Raw genomic sequence first — 23,236 nt, forward strand, 5'->3', positions numbered from 1 at the left:
AATCAAGTAATGATTTCATAGCGGATTTAATGAAATCTGATTTAATGTTACATATGTTGGTATATTTAGTTATAGATGTTTAAATTAGAGAAAAACTAAAATAATCTGCATTTTGTAACGGACTAGTGTTAATTAAAAACAAAGGTTTTCTGGAAAAGCGCGTGTCAACGGATCCGGTGTACCCCCCCACCCCCCCCCCCCCCCCCCCCGCGGCGTTTTTTTCTCTCCAAATTGATCGCCAAGGCCCACGGCCCAAAAGTGGCACAGTAGCAAAAGAAAAAAGAAAAAAAAAGAAAAATCATAACCCACCTGAACCTGAACGGCTTCCGAGTTTCATCCCCCAAATCGATCGCAGTCCGCCGCCGTCGCCTACCCCTAAACCCTACCCTCCTCCCCCAATCTCACCGATTGCCTGCCCATCTTCTCCGGCGGGTGCCTGCGTGTCCGCCCAGCAATGGAGGCGAAGAGGGAGAGGGAGAAATCAACCCTCGCGGCGGCGTCCGCCGCGGCGATCTCGGTGGTTATCGGCGATTGCGACCTCCTCGGCGAGATCTTCCTCCGCCTCGGGCTCCCCACCGACCTCGTTCGCGCCGCCGCCGTCTGCAGGCGCTGGCTCCGGGCCGCCTCCGACCCTGCCTTCCTCCGCCGCTTCCGCGACGTCCACCCGCCCCGCCTCCTCGGGTTCTACCTCACCACCTTCTCGACCGACCAGAGGTTTCGCGCAGACTTCGTCCCGATGCTGCCTCAGCGCCCGGAGCTCGCCGCCGTCGTCCGCCGCGGGGGGTTCGAATTGGACTCCTACGTCAGCCGATCCACGCGCATCATGGACTCCCGTGACTGCAGGGTTGTCGTCAACTTGTTCCGCGACGGCGACTTCACATACGGAGTGCACAGTCCGCTCCATCGAGCAAGAGGTTTCGTTACCTTCCCGCGGCTCCCGGCGATGGATGACAAGAAAATCTACATTTTCCGTGAGATCCTCTCCAGAGAATGTGACCATGGGCGGCTGTCCTACTTCTGGTTTGAATTGGATTACAGCGGCAAGGAGAAAGTGACAGCTCGTGTATATAAGTTGCAAGATGATGCCTGGAGCATGCAAACTTCGGCTACAACACAGATTTCTAGATTTCATTCATCGACGTTAAATGCATTGAGTACTTTCCTAGTTGATGACAAGATCTATATGGGGATCACCGTGCACAACATTCTTGTGTTGGATTTGACATCCTCAACCTTCTCCACAATCAAGTACCCGGAGACGATGGCCATGAAGGGGTTCAATGGAGAAATTATGTTGGCAAGGGCTGATGGTTCTGGGGTTTGTCTTGTCCATGTGGACGTGAACGAGATCCAACTTCACGTTTGGCTTCACAGCGGTTGTGATGGCAGTGCGGGGGACTGGTTGCTGGTCAATACTATTTCTTTGCGTGATTTGTGCGCTAATCTGAAGATATCAAATAGCACCACTGAGGATGATGATGATCCTGATGTTTTCATACATGCGGTTGGGGACAGTGGAGAGTTTGTGTTCTTGCAGATGTATGGATGTGTGCTTTACTTGGATGTTAGGAGTAGTGCAATGCAAAAGGTGTATGGCGTGACAGATAGGAATGCACGCATATCTTCAACCCATCCCTTTTTGATGCCCTGGCCTCCTGTCTTTCCTGTGCTGAAGGAATGATCCTGCTGAGGTTTGTCTTTTAATGACCTTGTGTACTTCTGTAGCGAAGGGTGCACGTTTTTTTGCCTTGTGCTAATCTTATATTAGCTGTACAAATTGTCATGGCTTCACTGGTGCTTAGCCCATTACTTATGTGAGTCCTTAATCATTCATCAAAATGTTTGGTATGATGGCATATTAGTTTAGGTACATGATTTATCCTTTAGTGCATTTTATTGTGTACTTTAGCAATTTTTTCAGAGCCTTTCCTGAATTAGTAATACTAAATAAAGTAGAAGGATTCCTATTATTGTATTTACTTCTTAGCCAAAGATAATAAACAGTTTAGATTAAGAGGTAAAATATTAGAAACATAACTGAAAATGTTATTAGGTGGAATACTTGCAACGTGCAATATCATTTATGAAAAATTCTTGAATATATATATAGCTAATTTGAGCATGTTATATTTCACAGTAAGGGGTCATCAACAAAGTCCTGTAGATCTGTATTCGTCGAGTATCAATCTGAGCCACTGCAGTTCTGATTCATGAAAAGCACAAAACCACATTAATGTTTTATTAATTTGTCATGGATTGCATTATTTGATTCAGATGCCATCCTTTACCCTTAGCTAAGGGTCTGACTTGTAGCCAGCCTTTATCTGCACATAATTCCTTCACGGTCCAAGATCACTAGGTCACTTGTGCTGGCAAGTCATAGTTACCATCTTCTTAAATATGGTGTTGGAGTTTTCACATGCTCAGACTCCACCATATGGGGGTGGCGTCATTGTGAAAAATTGTTACATTGGTTGGTACCTTTATGGTCTATCACTGAGTAGTATGAATGGAAATGCCATATTTAAAAATTAAGATAGAAATATAAGCTATGGATGGTCACAAGTTTGGTATTGACTACTGACAATACAACTTTCTACCCTAAAATATATTCCTTCACTCTTGAACCTATGCAATGGATTGGTGAGCTAATTTTTGTACCAAATTTGTTCACAGTTCTAGGTAAATGGCACTTCAACATTCAAATGGAGAATTGATACCTTGATGCCAAGAAGTATTCTTCATCAGCGAGAGAAACAAAGGATGAGGTCCTGATCTGTGGCTTTGAGTAGTGTCGATTGATAATTGATGGCAGTGTCATTTGGCTGTTATGTGACATTAGTACTACAGGCTGTTTGAAACTTTGGTCAGTACTCCTGCAGCTTACACATTCTACTTTCAGCAATGTACTAATGCATTCCCTTCCCAGAGTCAGCTTGTGCTTGTAAATTTATTCTAGTGTACAGGTCCAGATTATCAATTTCTATTTCAGATAAAGTTTGTTGATTCCTGGGTTTTATGATATTGAGGTTGTGTGGATTTTATTTACTATTATTTTGCGGGGAGGGTTGTGTTGAAGTTGAGTGCTGTGTGCAAAGGTGCTAGCCTGCTTAAACGGGTTATAATTTGTGTCTGCGCTGTCCAGATTTCATGTCTACATAAGCTACATGTTAGTATGCTGCCTGGACTGGTGTCAGCTATGCAGTATCTGCAGTAAGCTGAATGGGAACATTGGCTTAACAAAAGAGTAAAATTCATGGTGGGTCCCTAAACTTGTGAAGTGGTGTCATCGCGGTCCTCGTACTCCCAAAATGCATTTTTTAGTCTCCATTCTCGATTCTCGGTTCGGGTACCATCCGACATCCAAACGGGCGCAGACCTGCCCTGCTAGCCGACGTGGCCCTCCACGCTGGATCCGATGCGGCTAGGTCGCGGGTAAAATAGCCGCGTGGCCCCTTCCGCTCGGCCCCTCCCTCAATTCGCCGCTGACCCGTGCCCGTTCCCCTTCTGCCGAACCCTAGAGCTGCTGGCATCGATCGATTCGCCGCCGTCAGGTCAGGTAATCCTCAGCGATTTGGTTTGAATCGCCGCCCCCTTGACACCATTAACATATCCTCTGCCCCAATTTATCAGCGCGCATGGATTTGAGCTCGAGCAGCGCTGGGGAAAGCCACAAGAACGGGATGCCGGACCTCTCTCTCATTGAGTGCCCGGAATGCCATTGCAGGATGTTGATGGGCATGATGGTCAGAACAAAGAAGAACTTTGGCCACTTCTTCGTCTGCCCTAGTCGCCAGGTGAGTCATTGTTCTGTTTTGCTCTGATTGCCTCTCTTTATGTTCGGTTTTGCTTTGATTGAGCTGCAATGTCGTGCAGAGGGATGGAAGTGGATGTCAGCTTTGGCGCTGGGATAATGAGTACGAGAACTATTTGATGACCAAGGGACATGTGCCTGCTACCTACCAGCCAATTTTTGCCAGCAATCTCGCACTGGTGCAGGATGAAAGAAATGAAGTGGCATGAAGCGCCAAGCCAATGCAAGCTGACCTGGATCAGATTCTTCAGAAGATGACCATTATGGAAGAATTAGGAAGGGACATTGTCACTGTCCATGCTCAACTTTTGTCACTGTCCACAAAGTCTGAATCCTCACTATCATCATCACTGCCACTGTCATTTTCTGCAGGTTGACTCTTCTATTCTTCATCAATCCTGCTTCTCAGGTTTTGGTAGAATTCTGGGAGTGTCTCAGCTTCCTTCTTTCCAATATGTTGTACCTTAACAAGGCTAAAAACCTTGGGAAGTTCTGCTGAGGGGGTTCACAACCACATCATCCTAATTTGCACCACCCAGTGTGTCCTGATGATCAATGTACATTACTAGAGTTTTTACCCTCCCCACCACTGATCTCATAGCATTGGTGTCCGAATCATTTGTGACTAGTCTTAACCCATCAGCCAGATCCTTCCCTGGTAACAACCAATACACCTTCAAACTGGAACATATCAGTGTAACCTAGCAGTAGCAGAAAATCCTCAAACCATAGTGGAGACCAATTATCAGCGTCATAATAATCAAACCAAACTAATCTTCTCGTCAATATATGTCCTCAAATGACCAAACCTAACGACGTTCTTTCGTGATCCTGGCAAGCCCGGCAGGCACCCATGACGTGGTGGATGTGACTGCGCGACGGCACAGTTTCAAATGAACTGATGCGATCCGCGCACACGGCACACCAACCAAACCTTTATTTGGAATCGACAATGTGGGCACATCCAGATAGGCACCAACATTGAACTAGTACAATAGCTGGAATGAAACTATTGAGAGCATAATGTAGCATGCCACCGATAAGGGTTTGTTCGGTTTAGAGGGGATCGAAGAGAATTGGAGGAAATTGAAAGGGGTTAAATTCTCAGCAAGTCAAAATCTCCCTCAATCCTTTCCAATCCTCCATGGAAATTTCATCGGCATTAAATATATATAGTGTCATGTCAGAGTTTCATAGGAATAAAACCATGCGTACACTGTTTTCAAGAAACTTGTGTCTTGCATGTACCTAGGACACAACAAATAATGAAATTGTGCCTCGTAAAGATGGTTTTATTCAAGATTTTATCCAATTCTATATGACATGGCAACATTGGAAGCAGTGGAGTGAAACTTAGCACTGAGAATGTCCTAAGAGGAAATGATATTGGATACCCCTTAGATGCATGAGATCTCTAGATTTATTTGTCATTTCCAAGGGCCATGCTGCCCAGATAATTGGCTGAAATTAACTGCCCCATCTATAAAATGCATGTGCAAAAAATGACGGAATATCATTTCTCTTTCTGAAATAAGTGTAAAAAAAGAGCATGAAGGTTATTCCACGTAGGGCGTGTGCATATAATCGCTAGGAGAAAGTAATGCAAATTTTCAGTGATTGGCATTGCCGATAATCCTGATGTCTTAAATTTTATTGTTTTCCTCGCAATGCATTATTTCTTAGATAGCAGATGCAATGTTGTAACAAACTGTTGTTTCCCAATTATTCTAGACTGATTTAACATGATTCAATGACCCAACGAAATTGAATGAGCTAATGTTTCGTTTGACCTAATGCACCCTATTCGTATGCTTAATCAAAGCAATCAATTCAATTTTTTTGTGACTACGGCGTTCTTTTCCTTTTGGGGTAACTAAATCATAGTCACAACAAAAGAACTTTAGCACCTGTGACTCATATTACAAAAAAACATGTAACTGAAATCACTAGAGTTGAATACAATAAAATTGCCAAATAAATCAATTTTATACCAAAATTATAAAACTACGGTGATGAATGGGTGCGAACTAATGGCACAATAAGTAATGGGGTCAATCACCTGTGCAGTCATGCTAATTCTTTATACAACTAATGGATCCTTATGGTATCTAAATAAAATATACCCCATTAAAAAATTATAGGTTATTTTAATTTTGTTCTAAGTCAATCTTCTTTAACTTGATCAAGTTTATAGAAAAATGCATAAATATATACAATACCAAACTAGTTCATTACATAGACCATGGAATATATCTTTATTATGCATTTGTTTTAATTGTAGATGCTACTATATTTTTGTATAAACTTGGTCAAATTTGGTAATTTTGACTTAGAATAAAAGTAAAACATCTATAATTTAAAATGGACAGAGTACATTTTAGCCAGATACCTGAGGTATCATTACGTCGAAGTCCATGTACCAACATGGTCGGTTAAGGTACTAAGATGCCACTGATTGCATAAAGAGTAAACTAATTCTTGAAGAAGCGGGTGTTGATTGCATCTTTTTTCTTCTCTCTTTATTTTGCTTTATCTAAAAATAATAAAAATAAACATAGCTTCATGCTTGATTTAATTTATCTTTTTCTTCTTCTCTGTTTATTTTGCAGATGAAGATAAAAAGATGATTGACAGGGGGAACATCTCACGCGGGATGCCTTTACATGACACACTGCCACCTGCCAACTCTTTTACCCCCTGATGCTTAGCGTAACAGGCCCGCGCCACCAGGACCGGCAACGTTGGGCTAAGGCCCTGTTAATTTAAGAGGCTCAGCACACTTGAATATTTCTGTGTGGGATTTCAATTCTTCGAGCCGGCTAACGAGCGTGATCAGGGGGCGCGTGCTGTTGTATATGGGCCAAAAAGGCCGTCCTGGCTTTGATTGATCAGCCCATTAGGTTAGCAAAGCTTCGAGAGCGCACGAGCTTGGCCCATTAGCGATCGTCGTCTAGTCTATCTCCGCAGCTAGGGCCTGGCCGCCGCCACGGCGTCGGCCGGCGATCTTGCCCATGCCGACGCTTCCCCTCCCAGCGCTGCTCCCTGTCGCGGCCGCCCGTTATCACCACCGAGGCGTTGCCCGCACCCCGGTGCCACCATGTCCCTGAGCGTCATCTTTCGTCCTCGCCGACGTCACGGTCGTCTCGGCGGTCAGCCGAACCGAGCGGCCGTGCCGCGGCCGCGACACCACCGGGGACAAGACCCGAGCAAGCCCCGTCGCGACCTCTCCGTGGACCGCACTGCCGCCGAGTAGGCGTGGTCCACCGGCCAGTCGCCAGCCGAGCTCAGCGCCGCCCTCGCAGTTGCAGAGCCTGACAGTTGCTAGTTGCCAGTTGGTACCGGCAGCGTTCGTGGCGGCCGGCTCTTTCCCTGGCCGGCACGCCGTGACCCTGTGCCGTCACCTGAAGTGTTTCACGAATGAAAAAAAAAAACCGGCAAGCTCTTGGAACTGAGTGTGAGGCCTTTGCAATTCTTGAACTGGGTTTGTATTGAAGTTGAGTGTTGTGCGCGAGCTGCTAGTTATATGTGCATGAATTTCTGTCTAAGGATTGCCCCTGCTTGAACGGGTTATAATTTGTGTCCAGAGCACAGCAGTTTCATGTTTACATGTCCATTCATTTTACAGCGACGAGCTCGTTGCGCTATATGAAAATGGTAGGATTATCTTCATCTTCTAAATTTATAAAGCATTTTATAATAAGAGTCAAATTTGTGTGTATGAGTAATAATCTCATTCATATTGCTTATAGGGTACTGAAAATAGCCGAAAACTTATGGCTAAATAAGGATATTACATAAATAATATTCATATTCACAATAAACGCGAATTAGATCAAGTTGACACTAAAACTTAATAATTGTACTTTGTATCATCGTTGGGTAGAAAACGAAGAACAAAATAATAAATAATAAGGTCTGACTCATAAACCACCTATAAAAATGACTAGTTCACTAATAGAGATGACAAATAATTACAAACAAGTTTGCTCAGTATGTGAACATGAGCCATTATAAGTTCTTCGGAATGACATTAGATCTCTAATTAGAACTTCTTGTTGGTTCCACCCCAATTAGAGACATTTAAAACACACCTTAACATTACTTATAAAACTGCTACTAGGAAATTCCAAGAATGACATAATTATATTACTAACCAAAATATCTCTAACCAAAATTTCTCATTAGTTCCACTTTGGTTAGGACAGACTTAATCATAATAGAGTCTTAATGTGGAAGCGTAAAATTAGAATATTTAGATCCTAATAATGCATAAAATTAAAAACTCACTTAATATAGCTCCTTTCTTAACTTTAACTTATATTAAAGAAAAGCACCTTAATATAAAAAGATTTTGCACCATCGTTAGGAAGAAGCAAAATAAAACAATTAAATCAATATCTCATGAATAAATTTTGCATCACCATTGGGTAGAAGCAAAATAACTTAATATAACTAACGCAGCAAAAAACTTAATTTTGCATCACCGTTAGGCAGAAGCAAAATAACTTAGCATAACTAACGCAGCGGAAAAAATTTAATTTTACATCACCGTTGAATAAAACTAAGCATCTCATGGATAAATAATTAATAACAATGTTGGTTAGAAATTAATTAAATACCTAAAATAAATTTAAACTTATTCCAAATAAATTTCACGTTGATTCTATTTATTTAGAATAATATCTCATGACTTCTCAATGTATTTAGGCTCAAAATAAAATTATTTAGTGCTCATATAAAAATAGAAATAAAAATACACTGAAAAAGCAATAAGATGAATAAAAAAGGGAAAAAAGTAAAAGGGGGCTAAAGGAAATTCGGGCTGGGCCAGGCCACCAAACCGGCCTAGCAGGCCCCCCCCCCCCCCGCACGGCCTTGAGCCCAGCAGCCAACGGTTGGGCTGCCATTTCAGCCCAACCGGCGCCCCCTCCCCTTTGCCCCGGCCGATCTGAGCCATCCATTACGATCGGACGGCTGCTAGCGCTTTTCGGAGTGCATTTAAGTCTAGGAGGAGTTGGGGACCCTTAACCCTAACCGTTTGCTCCTCCCCTATTCCTAGCAACCGTCGGCGGCTCCTTTGAGTCGTGCGCCGCCAGGCGGCCGGTCACTCGGCGCCGCCCGCCACCGCGCGGCTGTCTGTGGGACGTGGATGCATTGCCTGCTCCGGGCTGTGGTGGAGTCGGCGCGCATCCGCACCTTGCGCGGTCGTAGCCTCATGGCGCTGCCGCTGCTGTTGTTCCTCCACCGACCGGCGTGTGATGCCCGGCTCGTACGTGAGCCGCGTGCTTGCGCGTGCGGAACACCAAAGTGCCACCACCGGCCTGTCCCGGCGAGGTTCCGGCCCTTTTGCACCGCGCGACCGTGCAGGCCGCGGCGGTGAATGGATCTTGAGCTCGATTAAGATCGGAGGTTTGAACAGTCAAAACTTGAAAATTTATAACACTTAAAACAATTTTAATTTTTAAAGTCTCCGGATATTTATCCGAAATTTTTGTAACTTCTGAAGATAAATATGCTGAAATAGGGTTTAGATTAAACAAAACTCAACCAAAAGTATATCGAAAGAGTTTCCAATGTTTAGATTTGTTTCTACCCTTTTCTTCAACTGTTCGCAGTCAAAAAAATTTCAAATAGTAGATCGATAGCAAATCCTAGCAAGCAAGAAATAAGAACTTTAATAAATCACAAAATAAATACACAAGAATAAAGTTTAGTTTCTCGAGAGTTTGAGAAACCAACGGACACACCTAAAAAGACCACTTTCTTCTTGAGCTATGAAGTCTCCCCTTAGCGATCCTAAGGTTTAGCTAAGGTCACTTGCTAGAATATTAAGATGGTTACAAACATTTCGGGTCACACCACAAGGTTGGATGCTCGACGGACGACGTCTAACCGGCTAGGAGCTTGAGGCTCTAAGAATAATAAACATGAAATCCACCGACTTGATAAAGAATGAAGTGCACAAGAGATGGGAAATCAGCTCACTAGCACTCTCTCTTGCTCTCCTTCAAATTACCCTCAATCCTCTCACCGAATCTTGTTTGGAAGTCAAAGAAGGAGTGAGGAGGGCTCTTGAAAGCTCAGGAAAAAGGCAGGTGAGGTTTCTGGTTGAAGAGAGTTAATGTGGAAGGAGGTGAGAGGGTATTTATATTCCTTCGCTCAAAACTAGCCATTGGCAGGCTAAGTTCCGGAGACTGAAGAATTCTTCGGAGATTCCGGACAATACCTTCGGAGACTTTGAAGATGTGCGGAGACTCCGCATATGCACGGACTCCGGACACATTCCGCAGAAATTCCATGTCCGGAGACTCCAGAGTAATCTTCGGAAACTCCAGACTTTTCTGCAGGATCACTCTAAAGAGATATCCCAAATATTGTGTGAATGCAAAGGTGTCTCTCGTAGGTTTGTTAGATCATCTTGAACACCTTATTCTACGCATAGTAAGTACATATTATGTTCCTCTTGATAGTACGGTATTTCTATACTCAAATTCAAAGTATAAATAGATTAAATTCTCATGATTCTTCGCTTTGCAACTTTCATTTTTCTTTTTGGTAGTCATCTTCTTTCATTGATTTATCTATCACCTGTAGTACCTGCTCATCATGCTCATAAATAGCATTAGTCTCACAAGCGTATGTCATTAATCAACCAAAACTCACTGAGCGAGCCTAGATTTTTTTCAGCTCCAGGGCCCTCAGGGGCGGCCATAGAGCTGGCACGCCTCCGCAGCTCATGCGGACTCACCGCCTACCATGCAGCGCCTCATGCGCGTTCGCGTGCCGCCATGCGGCCTCTAGCCCCAGTGTTGCCACCACCCTTTTGCGCAACCACCCGCCGAGCCTAGGTTCCTCATGGCGGGTTGGCGAGCCGGCGGCGAACTCTTTTTTTTTCTCTTATGCTGGGAGTATGAATCTAATTGGGTTTCTTGGGGTGTTCGGGGTGGGGGGGGGGGGGGGCTTTCTACTCATCTCTCTTCTTCTTACTCTCAGATCTAATTGTTTTTCATGCAAGATCACTTAGGACTTATAGATCTAAACTAAAATATGAATAACCTGAGCTTCATTGCACAGATCTAATACACACTGACGAGTAAGAATTAACTTAATTGCACATCAACACGTAATATGCAGGGCTAATGGCACATCAAAAAAGACCTTAGGGTTCATGATTAGACTAACCTGACTCTTGATGCCAAATGTTAGAAAATAACATCACTGAATCTTAGGATCGAGTATCCTAATTACATGAACACTTAAAAACTGCAAATAATCTGAACTTAATTACTTACATTAGAATCAGTAGATGCCCTAGGGCTGTTGATGTCCCCATGCCTGCTTGAGGAAGCAGGCGTGACGAGAATGAACACCCGGTGAAGAACATCATCACAGAACTTAATTATTTGTGTTGTATGTGTTAACATATGTATAAACATGATCAAATTTAGACAACTTAGAACAAAGGTAAAATGATTTACAATTTAGAATGGATAGAATATATTTTAACTAGATATATATACTGTTACATCAAAGTCTATTTACTGAGGTACTGAGATGCCATTGATTGCATAAAAGATAATCTAATTTTCGAAGAAACGTGTGTTGATTGCATATTCTTTTCGTTCTCTGTTTATTTTGCTTCACGAGGACGAATAAAAATAACCATAGTTTCATGTCAAAGTCAATTTACCAGCATTACCTGTTGAAGCCTAGGTAAAAAAAAGATAATTGACAGGGGGAAACATCTCGCGCGGGATGCCTTTAGCCCATTAGGTAACAGGCCCGCGCCACCAGGCCCGGCGATATTGGGGCTAAGGCCCTGGTCTTTTAGCGAATTTTTCTTAAAAAAGGGTTTAAAAAAATTAAAATTCGAAAAAGGGGTGGCAATTGGGAAAAATTTGAAAAATGGGTGCCTCCCGCCCGATCGCCCGATAATCGGGCGGGAGGCGTGGGGCCGGGGACATCCCGCCCAACCAGAGGGCGGGATGCTCCAAAAGCTTTTTGCAGGCCCCTCCCGAGGGCCCCTTCGCGAATAAGAAAGTTTCTTATTCGCGAAGGGGTCCTTGAGGCAGCATCCCGCCCGGCCAGAGGGCGGGAGGCATCCCGCCCGGTCAGTGGGCGGGATGTTGAGAGCCATTTTTTTTGTTATTTTCCTTTGAAATTTATGATTTACAATCTATTTGAAATTCAGACTGTTTTCAAATGCAATATTGATTCACCGTACTCTTTTGTGTACATATAAAATTTTAATTCAATTTTACGAAGAAGATTGCTCTATCTAAAATTCGTATGAAGATGGTTAAACGATAACGTTTTGCAACGTAGAATCCGAATATTACGACAGTACGATAGATCAACCGATTAAAAAAAATAGTATCATACAAAAACAGTTCAAATATAAAAAGTTCACCAAATCAGGAGTATCTACTCCGCATGTCCCGGACCTCGCGCTCTCTTGGCCCTCCCGCCCCTAGTCCTAGGCCGTCGGCGTATGTGGTCCTCCGAGTACGTAAATGCATCTGGAGCACGGTGAGGACGAGGCGGAGGAGGTGCTGGCGTGAACGGGTCATCCTGGGACTGTGCACCTGGAGCGTCATACGTCTGGGATGGACCAATGATGTCAGGGCCGGCGCCGCCGCCCACCAGCTCCGACCAAGTGGCGGAGCCGCCCTCCCAGTCGTCCCAGTCCGGCACACCAAATGGACCACCGTATGCAGGAGCTCCCGTCGACCATGCATGCTGAGCATAGCCATAAGAGTACGGTGCAGCTGGCCTCGAGCCTGACGGGAGAGACGTTCCTGGAGCATAGGCGCCAAACGTCTGAGGCTCCATTCTTGCAGGAGGAGGTCCCATTGCCGTCGAGTGCATGACTACAAAAAGAAATGAAATTAGTCGTGTAAATCATAGGTGATTGAAATGGCAATTATGAAGGACTTACAGCTTGAACTAGCGGCAGTACCGCTGGACGCTGCGTGCGGTGCTGTAGAGGTTGACGGGCCAGCTGTGTACACATGGGCGGACGCATGAGATGAACTGGAGGTCCCCACGTCGTCTCTGCCGCGACACGTCAGTGCACGTAACGCTCGCGTCAAGCTGTCTTGAATCTTACGGAAGCTGTCCTTGTACTGTGCCTCCGGTACACGCACTCCACGTTCAATCAACGTGATCTGAGATGTAGCTTCGACCTCTGCGAAGTTGATCAGATCGATCTGCATACGTAATGGGATGCAGATTACTATTGGTATCGATCTTTTAGAAAAAAGATTTAATAATTCAAGTTGCGAAACACGTACCGCGCCACGCTGGTCCTGATCACGGTACGAGGGATATGTGTCCGAAATGGTCGGCTGGTGCTGATCCTCCGCGTCATGAATACGTGAAAGAGTGACGTACAGACGCGTGCGAAGGAGGTACCAGCGGAGGTATGCGTCGTATGACGCGTCCGTGTGTGGGTGCCACTCGTCCCACACATCGTCACGTGCGTGAAGCCACCCTTGCACGTACTCCTGCATCTTGACGACCCAGTTCACCTCGTTGGCATGATATCCCCTGCACGAATATCTGTTGCGAACATTTGAAATTCGACATTGCTTTATGATAACGAATATATAAGTAATACAAAACGAGTTATCACAAACTTACTCGTGTACGTTGCGCGGCACGGCCTGGAACGCTCGAGGTACGAGAGGAAACTGCTGTCGTCGCCCGAACTGCCTCATCACACGCTCGACGCAGTACGGCTCGACGAGAATATCGAACACTAGGTTCGCCTTTGTCAGCCAGTACTCCTCGTCACGCGTGCAGAGGGAAGACAACCCATGCGGCGCACGTGTCTGGATAGCCGCAGCGGTGTATGGTGTCCAGATGACATCCTGTGGCCGCATCCGATCAAATTCGGACACGAACTGAGGGTATGCTTTTCGGACCTGCCGATGTGCCCAGCTCATCTGAAAAAATTACACAACTGCATCGGTACTCCTCGTATACAGAAACGTACAACAGTAAATTAAAAAGCTTAAAAGAACTTACCCGTCGATCGGTCCAAAGCGAACCCATCGTGGGGCTATCCTCGTCCCACATCCCGTACATCTCGGGTGGATAAGGCTCCTCGCTGATTAGGGGACGTGCTATGGCGAATCGCTCGTACGACCATAGCTGCAGCAGAAGTGGGCAGCCTGTGATGATGGCAGTCCTCTCCGTCTTCAAACAGGCCTGGCAAAGACCTCGGTACGTCGCAGCAAGCACTGCCGATCCCCAGCTCCACCCAGGTACCTGGCCCGGCTCCGCATCCGCAATCGCGCGCGCGTATTGCATGAGCACCTTGTCCACGTAATTGCCGGTAGAGTTGCAGAAAAGAGTCCAGCCGAACAACCATAACAGATACGCCTCCAGGTATCGTGACACCTCGTACTGCCCAGCCAGAGGGTGCAGATCCTGAGCCTGTAATATATTTGTTCAAAACTTAGAGGTACTGTGACGCCCTGGAAATTTCAAATTTAAACTACGCGTTAAGGTGTCCTGACCGAAAATTTATTCGTCGTAAAACCCTAACTCCCCCCGTTTCACCGCCACACTGACGGCCGACGCGAGCCTGACCGCCATCCCATCTCGCACCGCTCACGCGCGATCGTTTCCCGCAATCAGCGCTGGCGCGATGCTGTTCTTCTCGCGCAGCGCGCGGGCGACGCACGCGCGTGGCCGACCGACCGCGGTCGCCGCCGCGATCGGCGCCGACGCACCCCTCCCTTTACTCTCTCCCTCCTATTTCTTTTCTTTTTCCCTTTTTCCCTCTCTTTCTTTTCTTTCTTCCTTCCTTTCTTCTTTTCCCTCCTTCCTTCTCCCCCTTCTCCTCTCCCCTGCTCCTGGGCGCCGCTCAGCCCGCGCCGCCCCCCCCTCCTGCTTGGCCCCGAGCCACGGCCCCCCCTCCTCCCCTCGCGCGCGCACACGCCCCCGTGCCCGGTCGCCTGTGCCCACGCGAACGCCCGCGCGTGCACCACGTGCCGCGCCGCCCGCCGCGACGTCCGTCGCTCACCACGCACGACGGCTGACTGTGCGCACCACGCACCGAGCCGCGCCGCCCGGCCTCTGGCCTCGGCCACGCTGCCCCGCTCTCACGCGCACGCCGCCGTACGCGCACGCCGCCGTACGCGCGCGCACCGCCGGACCGCACGCGCATGCGACCCACGCGCACGCGCACGGCCACGGCACGCACGCGCAACCGCACGGCCGCCGCGCTGCCCGTCGCCGCTCGCCGCTACTCCCCTGCTGCGCCGCCCTGTGCCCGCACAGCGCCCGTCCACGTCCCGAGCCGTCGCGTCGCTCCGGCCTTGCCGCCCACGCCGCCGCTCCACGACACGGGCGCCATTAAGGTGCTCCGCGCCGCCCGCCGGCCTCCTCACCGGCCACCGCCGCCCACCCCCTCTGGCCGCCTATAAATAGACCCCGCGCGGCCCGCTACCCCCCCCACAACTCCCACCGCCGCCTCTGCCCTCTCCCCTAGCCCACAGCGCCGCCGCCGCCCGTGACACCGCCGCCGCCCGCCTGCTCCCGTGGGCGCGCCTCCTCGCCCCACCGCAGCCCGTGGTGAGTGGGGGGATCGGTTCCCCTCCTTCCCCTTCCCCTTTTCCCCTGCCCCGAGCCACCCCAGGGTCTCGGCCGGCCGTATTGGCCGCCGCCGCCGGCACCCCCACCCCTCCTCTGTTTCGTGCGGGAGGAAGGAGGAAGAAAGGGGCTTTTTGCCCAAAGCCCCCTCCCCTTTCCCTGTATTACCACAAAGAAACCCCCTTACTCTCTTTTGCAAACGAGACCCCGTTCCTTCCGTTATTTCAAAAATAAACCCTCCATTACATAAACCTAAACAAAACCGACACCCTTTAGCGTGCCCTGAGTATTTCTAGGATTCGCAAATAGGTCCTTACTCCTTCCGGATAATTACGAACAAGCCCCTGGACCCCCGTTTAATCCCTGAAACCATCTGTGACTCGTCATTTTATGTGCGAAACGACCTCCGATCGACCCGAAACTTTACCACGCCCTTTCTACTCTAGTCCTAGCCACGCCATTGAGAAACCACCCGAAAATATTACCCCTACCTCCGTAACTAAGTTATTTCCGATTCAAGCTCAACGATAAAGGCTTTTAGTTCTCTCGCTTGATTGTATGCCTATTTGTTTACGTCATAGGACACGGAGTGAAAGAAGAAGTTCCCGACTGCGACCAAGCAACCGAGGACCAGTTTTGCGACCCCGAACCTGAGGGACAGTGCTTCGATCAGGACCTCCCGCAAGGGTTTGACGATGGCAAGTTCAACTCCACCCTTTGATGCATGTTTCTGTCCTAGTTTTTATAAACACAACCCAGTGGCCTGCTTTATAAAATTGCATGGATTTGCTTACTGAAAACATGGTAGGATAGCCACCCTTGTTTGTGATACCCATACTTTGACCACCTGGTTTTGTAAAGAAAGTGTGTGTGTATGGGAAGGGATAAAACGTGTTTCGAAAGACAAGTTAGACGGGATGGATGGCAATTCTGTGCGATTTGCCGTTGGTGCGCTCGTACCTATGTGGTTGAGCAAGGAAGGGAGATATCCATCCGGTCACCCCTAAGGACCGAGTTGATGTGTCATCTCACCTAGCTTCCTGTCGTGCAAACCACTTGACCGTTGTATGGGCAACGGCTTAGTCTAACCCCACTAGTTAGTCTGATAGCCATCAGGAGAGCTGGGAGCAACGGGTGATCAAGGAGACGGGATAAGCTCTGTGTGACTTATGCCCCGGTTAAACCTCGGTGTTAGGTCGAATGACCCCTTGATAGATCCCGTGGTGGCTAGCCAGGTCTAGCTAAGGTGGGCAAGGGCTTCGATGGGATCTGCACCGGCACTAAGGTGTTCGTGCTGTGGTACCCCACCTGTGGGTAAAGTTGCACACCTCTGCAGAGTTAAAATCTATTCGAACAGCCGTGCCCATGGTACTGGGTAAGTTACGGTGTGGTCACATAACTAGTGTTTCTCTCTGGGAATGGTTGGACTGGTGTGGGTTGTGTGGGAAATGTCCGGCCGCTGTGCCGTGTGCTACGACGGACGGAGAGTCCGGTAGCAGTTTTTAAACTTGGATCCTGTGTGGGTCAACACCATGTGCTCCTTGATGCCTAACGACTTGTTTTGAAAATGTTTTAAACGAACCTTTGCATAAAGTCGAGTTCTCCGCAAATAAAACCATAACCTTATCCTTGGATTAACCTGTGCATTCATTTCTGTTATATCCCCTCCGTGGGTGTGATTGGACTTGCTGAGTACGTTCGTACTCACCCCATTCTTACTTGTACAGTGGAAGATCCAGACTACGTCCCCGAAGACGTCGAGTAGGGTTCCGTCCTGCACCCAGTCTTGCCTGTGGGTGAGGTCACCGTTGGAGCTCCGCATGGCCCAAGACTCTGATGATCCCCTTTTCATAGTTAGTGTAGTAGTATGGGTTCTAGTTGTAATCCTCGCGATAGTGGCGCTCCACTGCCCATTACCACGAAGAATTGTACGGTGATGTACCATCTGATGTACTAAAAGTGTCATCAGCCTCCTGGGACTGATAAAGTAACACTTTTAAGTCTTCCCTGATGGGGGGACTCTTCAGGTGGTATCAGAGCCGTAGGCTGGCCGTAGGACGTGACCCTAGGAGCGAGACCCCTTTTTAGGCCCTAGAACTTGTCCTGATTTAGAAATTTTCTGCACAAACACTCACCACTGGTCTTTGCCTTGTTCCAGATGGCTGGCAATGGATGGGTTAACGGAATCTGCCACGCAGAGCCCGGCCTTCCCAAGTTACTATTGCTCAGCCTGGAACGCGTTGGGATTATGGAACCACCGGAGTATGCCTACCGTGAGTACATCGCAGGAGGCACCCTTCGGTGCGACATGATGGTTTTTGTGGAGAGAAGCACCCGCTACCCTGATGTGGACCCTTGGTTCATCTCCACCGCTGGCTTCCGCTTCCCCGACACCTATCGAAAGGCCGCCCGTAAAGCCCTGCGACGGCTGCGTGTGCTCTACAGGCGCCACCTTCAGCGGACTCCTATGGGATTTTCCCACCCGCTGAGGGAAGAGGACGCACTTGGATTGCCCGGATGAGGGGACTTGGACGAGAAGAAGAAGATCTAGAAGATACGGTCTCCCACCTGTCCATCTACCTTACTGGCTTGGATGCACTCTACCGCGAACAGGCAGCACAACTGAAGCAACTAATCCATGGGATTGAAAAGATAACCCAGGAGCTGGAGGAACAACGGACAAGAGCCGCAAGCGCCGAGTATTCCTTAGCCGCCCTCCAAGCCCAGATGCAAGAATACGAGAACCGCAATGGAATAGGTGGATGGATAGAGGAAGAAGAAGAAGAACCCATGGAAACCCATTGGGATAAGGGTACTCAGACCGAAAATGAGATGGATCGGTTCCTTCCAATAAAGAAGCGCTCTATCAGGACCGAGGAAGAATCCCCGTAATAGGATTAGCACTCCAAGCTAGAACCCGACCCTAATAACCCTGTGCCCATGAAAATTGTATCCCCGTATTGCAATAATAAATGTCATCCACTCCCTTCTGTGTCTGTGCTAGACTGTTTACCCTGTTCATGTTTCAGATGGCTGAGGAAGGATGGACCCAGGGCGATTGCCAAGCAGCACCTGGCTTTCCCGGCCTCTTAATCAACACCCTGGAGGACCTTGGCGTTACAGAACGCCCAAGGTACTACAGCCGAGAATACGAGCACCATGGTACCCTCCGCTGCAGGGTGATCCTGGTCATCGCCAGGAGCAACCGCCACCCCAACATCCAGCCTTGGCGAGCGACCGCCACGGGGTTTTGACACCAAGACACCTACCCCTTGGCCATCAGAAAAGCACTCCGTTATCTGTGCCGGATTTTTGAAGAACACCTCGCCCCCACGCCAGCCAAGTTCTTCCCGCCGGCCATCAGAACCCCAGTCTGGGAAGCGCGCATGAGAAACCTGGAACGACGTCGCCACGAAGAAGGCCCCCTGTACCAAGTGGCTACTTACCTAGCCGCCCTGGACCAACTCTTTGATGAGCAAGCCAACCTTCTAAGGGAGCAGACCCATCGAGCCGAGCAAGCAGAGCTCGCAGTGAGGATACAGCAGATCCGAGCCGCCCACGCCGAGGCGAGAGCCGCAGCCGCGGTCAGTAGCGAAGCAGTCGCCCAAGAGAGCCTCAGGCAGGCCCGAGACCGGCGTATGCAAGATTGGACCCAAAGTGGAACACCAGTCCCGGCAATTGGGGAAGACCATGTTTTACTTGGGACACCCGTCATAGGGTGGGGATCACTCTTTGAAGCGTCCCCCCATCAGGGAAGACTTAAAAGTGTTGGTTTATCAGTCCCAGGAGGCTGATAACACTTTTATTACATCAGATGGTACATCACCGTACAACTCTACGCGGTAATGGGCAGTGAAGCGCCACTATCGCGAGGATTACAACCAGAACCCACACAACTACACTAGCTACGAACAAAGGGTCATCAGAGTCTTGCGCCATGCGGAATCCAACGGTGGCCTCAACCACAGGCAAGACTGGGTGCAGGACGAAACCCTACTCGTTGTCTTCGGGGATGTAGTCTGGGTCTTCCACTGTAAAAGTAAGAGAGGGGTGAGTACAAACGTACTCAGCAAGTCCAATCACACCCACGGAGGGGGTATAACAGTAATCATATGCACAGGACAATCCAAGGATAGGTTATGGTTCATTTGTGAAAAACTCAACTGTATGCAAGGGTTCGTTTGAAAACGATTTCCAAAACGAGTTTTCTGGCACCAAAAACACACGATTTTGATCCACACAGGATCCAAGTTTTAAACTGCTACCGGACTCCCCGTCCGCCGTAGCACACGGCACAACTGCCGGACACTTTCCAAACAACTCACACCAGCCCATCCATTCCCAGAGATAAACACTAGTTATGTGACCACACCGTAACTTGCCCAATACCGTGGGCACGGCTATTCGAATAGATTTTAACTCTGCAGAGGTGTGCAACTTTACCCACAGGTGGGGTACCACAGCACGAACACCTTAGTGCCGGTGCAGATCCCAACAAAGCCATTACCCACCTTAGCTAGACCTGACTAGCCACCACGGGATCCATCAAGGGGTCATTCGACCTACCTCCGAGGTTTAACCGGGGCATAAGTCACACAGAGCTCATCCCTTCTCCTTGATCACCCGTTGCTCTCAGCTCTCCTGATGGCTATCAGGCTAACTAGTGGGGTTTATGCTAAGCCGTTGCCCATACAACGGTCAAGTGGTTCGCACTACAAGAAGCTAGGTGAGATGTCACATCAACTCGGTCCTTAGGGGTGACAAGATGGATATCTCCCCTCCACGCTCAACCACACAGGTACGAGCACACCAACGGCAATTCACACAGAAATGCCATCCATCCCGTCCGACTTGTTTCTCAAATCCACATTTTTCCCTTCCCACACACACGCATTTTCTTTATAAAATCAGGTGGTCAAGGTATGGTCGTCTCAAACAAGGGTGGCTATCCTACCATGTTTTCAGCACGTAAAACCATGCAATTTTATAAAATAGGCCACTGGGTTGTGTTTATAAAAACTAGGACAGAAACATGCATCAAAGGGCGGAATTGAACTTGCCATCGTCAAACCCTTGCGGGAAGTCCTGATCGGAGCACTGTCCTTCGGGTTCGGGGTCGCAGTACTGGTCCTCAGTTGCTTGGTCGCGGTCGGGGACCTCGTCGTTCACTCCGTGTCCTACGACGCAAACAAACAGACACACAATCAAGCGAAAGAACTAAAAGCTTTTACCGATAGGCTTAAATCGGAAATAATTTAGTTCGGAGTTAGGGGCAATATCTCTGGGTGGTTTCTTAATGGCATGGCTAAAACTATACTAGAAAGGGCGTGGCAAAGTTTCAGGTCAATCGGAGGTCGTTTCGCACATAAAATGACGCGCTAAAGGTGGTTTCAGGGCTCAAACGGGGGTTCGAGGGCTTGTTCGTAAATATCCGGAAAGAGTGCGGACCTATTTGTAAATCCTAGAAATACCCTAAGCATGCTAAAAGGTGTCGATTATGTTTAGGTTTATGTTCCGAGGGGTTTGATTTGAATTAACGGAAAGGGTAGGGCTATTTTTGCAAAAGAGAATGGATAAAGGGGTTTCTTTGGAACAAACAGGGGAGGCCAGGGGGTTTTTCGCAAAAGGGCCTCCTTCTTCTTCCTCCCCTCACAGGAAACAGAGGAGAGTGGGGGGGGGAAGCGCCGGCGGCCAACTCCGGCCACCTAGGGTCCGGGCGGCTCGGGTGAGAGGGGGAAAAGAGAGAGGGGACCACGGGGAACTCGTTCCCGGCCTCACCTCGGGCCGGGGTAGCGCGCGGAGGCGGGGCGACGGCGGGCTGCGGCGGCGGGTACTGGAGCTCGGCGTGGCGGCGCTAGGGCGGTGGAGGCGAGGGGCCAGGTGGCGGGGCAGGTTGTGGGGGGTGCCGGGGTGCGGCCGGGCCTATTTATAGGCGGCCGGCGGTAGGGGGAGGCGGCGGCCGGCGGGTGGCTCCACGGGCGGCCATTAATGGCGCCCGTGGCTTGCGACGGGGCTCAGCCGTGCACGTGGGGGGGGGCCGGGCGGCGGTGTGCGGCACAGAGGGGGGGCGCGGGCGGCGAGGCGGCACAGGGGAGGCGCGGGCGGCGAGGCGGCACAGCGGGCGGCGGCGTGTGCGCCACGGCGGCCGTGCGGCCGCGCGCGTGCGCCAGCGACGGGCGGCACGGCGGGCGGCGCGGCACGTGGTGCACGCGCGGGTACGGGCGGCCGGGCACAGGCGCGCGCGAGGGGAAGGGGGGGGGCCGGTGGCCGGCGCGGCTGGTGCGGCCGGGCACGCGCGCGGGAGCAGGGGGAAAGGGGAAAAACAGGAAGGAAGGGAGGAGGAAGAAAAGGGAGGGGAGGGAGAAAAGAAAGAAAGGAAAAGGAGAGAAAAGGAAAAAGGGAAAAAGAAATAAAGGGAAAGAAAGAAAAGAAAAAGAGGGAGGGAGAAGGGCCGGCGCCGGTCGCGGCGGTGACCGCGGCCGGTCGGCCACGCGGGGAAACGCGCGGCGCGAGGGGAACGGCGAGGGGAAAAGAAAACGCGTCGGCGCCAATCGCGGCCGCAGCCGCGACCGATGGGCCACGCGCGCGCGGGATTCGTGCGCTGCGCGAGAAATGACTTGCGCCGGCGCTATTCGCGGCGGTGACCGCGCGCGAACGGCAGGCTTCCGAGCGACGCGGGATGGGATGGCGATACGGTCGGGGTTAGGGCTATGGTCTGGCGACGAGTGGTTTTTAATCGAAACGTTCTAACGCGTGATTTGATTTTGGTAAGTTTTTAGGGCGTCACAAACCTACCCCACTTAAATGAATCTCGTCCTCGAGATTCGGCTGGCCCCGAAATAGATGGGGAAACTCCTTCTTTAGCGCCTCTTCGCGTTCCCAAGTCGCTTCCTCCACCCCATGTCTGCTCCATTGAACTCTGCATATTCGTACTTCGGAGTTTCTCGTTCTCCTAGTGACGGTGTCCAGGATTCTGACCGGCACTTCTTGATATCGCAGATCCGGTTGCAGGTCTATTGTTTCTACCGGCACGTGTTCTCCTTCGGGTAGTCTCAAACATCTCCTTAATTGCGAGACGTGAAACACTGGATGTATATCTGACATTTCTTCCGGTAACTCCAGTCGGTATGCCACTGCTCCTACCTTCTTTAGAACCCGATACGGCCCAATGTATCGAGGGGCTAATTTTCCTTGTACCTGAAATCTTCGTGTCCCTCGAATGGGTGAGACTTTGAGGTAGACAAAATCTCCCGGATTGAAGCTTATCTCCCGCCTCTTCTTGTCCGCATAGCTCTTTTGTCGGGACTGAGCCGCTTTTAATTTCTCGCGGATTTCCGCTACCTTTTCTTCTGCTTCTTTTATGAGCGCGGGTCCTACTAGTGCACGCTCTCCAACTTCCGACCACATCAAGGGAGTTTTGCACTTTCTTCCGTAGAGGGCTTCGAATGGCGACATACCCAGGCTGGCTTGGTAACTATTATTGTACGAGAATTCTGCATAGGGCAGACTCTGTTCCCAATCGTTTCCATAGGTCAGGACACATGCTCTCAGCATATCTTCCATGATCTGATTCACCCTCTCGGTTTGACCATCCGTCTGTGGGTGGTATGCGGAGCTAAACTCTAACTTAGTGCCCATGGCTTTATGTAGGCTTTTCCAAAACCTAGATGTAAATTGGGTCCCTCTATCCGAGACGATTCTACTGGGCACTCCATGCAACTTCACTATATTTTCCACGTAAAGTTTTGCCAGCTTTTCTCCGCCATAAGTGGTCCTTACGGGTATGAAATGTGCCGATTTAGTGAGTCGGTCCACAATTAC

At 49.2% G+C, this 23,236-nt stretch overlaps 1 protein-coding gene across 2 annotated transcripts; it reads left to right on the plus strand.

Annotated features, from left to right (window-relative positions):
• Positions 1-288: 288 nt before the first annotated feature.
• LOC112878865 lies at positions 289-4,400 on the plus strand. 2 transcript variants are annotated; one of them, XR_003225882.1, is made up of 3 exons: positions 289-1,691; positions 2,677-2,866; positions 3,728-4,400. XR_003225882.1 is itself a non-coding variant. In XM_025943106.1 (2 exons), the coding sequence occupies exon 1, from the start codon at positions 455-457 to the stop codon at positions 1,679-1,681; it is 1,227 nt and encodes a 408-aa protein (XP_025798891.1). In that variant the 5' UTR covers positions 289-454; the 3' UTR covers positions 1,682-1,691; positions 2,677-3,024. The 2 variants fall into 2 exon arrangements, 1 of the variants encoding a protein (XP_025798891.1); XM_025943106.1 differs by lacking the exon at positions 3,728-4,400 and having other exon boundaries at positions 2,677-3,024.
• Positions 4,401-23,236: the final 18,836 nt, after the last annotated feature.

This window comes from Panicum hallii, chromosome 1, assembly GCF_002211085.1.
Source record: "Panicum hallii strain FIL2 chromosome 1, PHallii_v3.1, whole genome shotgun sequence".
Classification (NCBI taxonomy): Eukaryota; Viridiplantae; Streptophyta; class Magnoliopsida; order Poales; family Poaceae; genus Panicum; species Panicum hallii.

Coding starts and splice junctions, on each gene's coding strand:
- LOC112878865 (XM_025943106.1), top strand. CDS start 455: ATGGAGGCGAAGAGGGAGAGGGAGAAATCAACCCTCGCGGCGGCGTCC.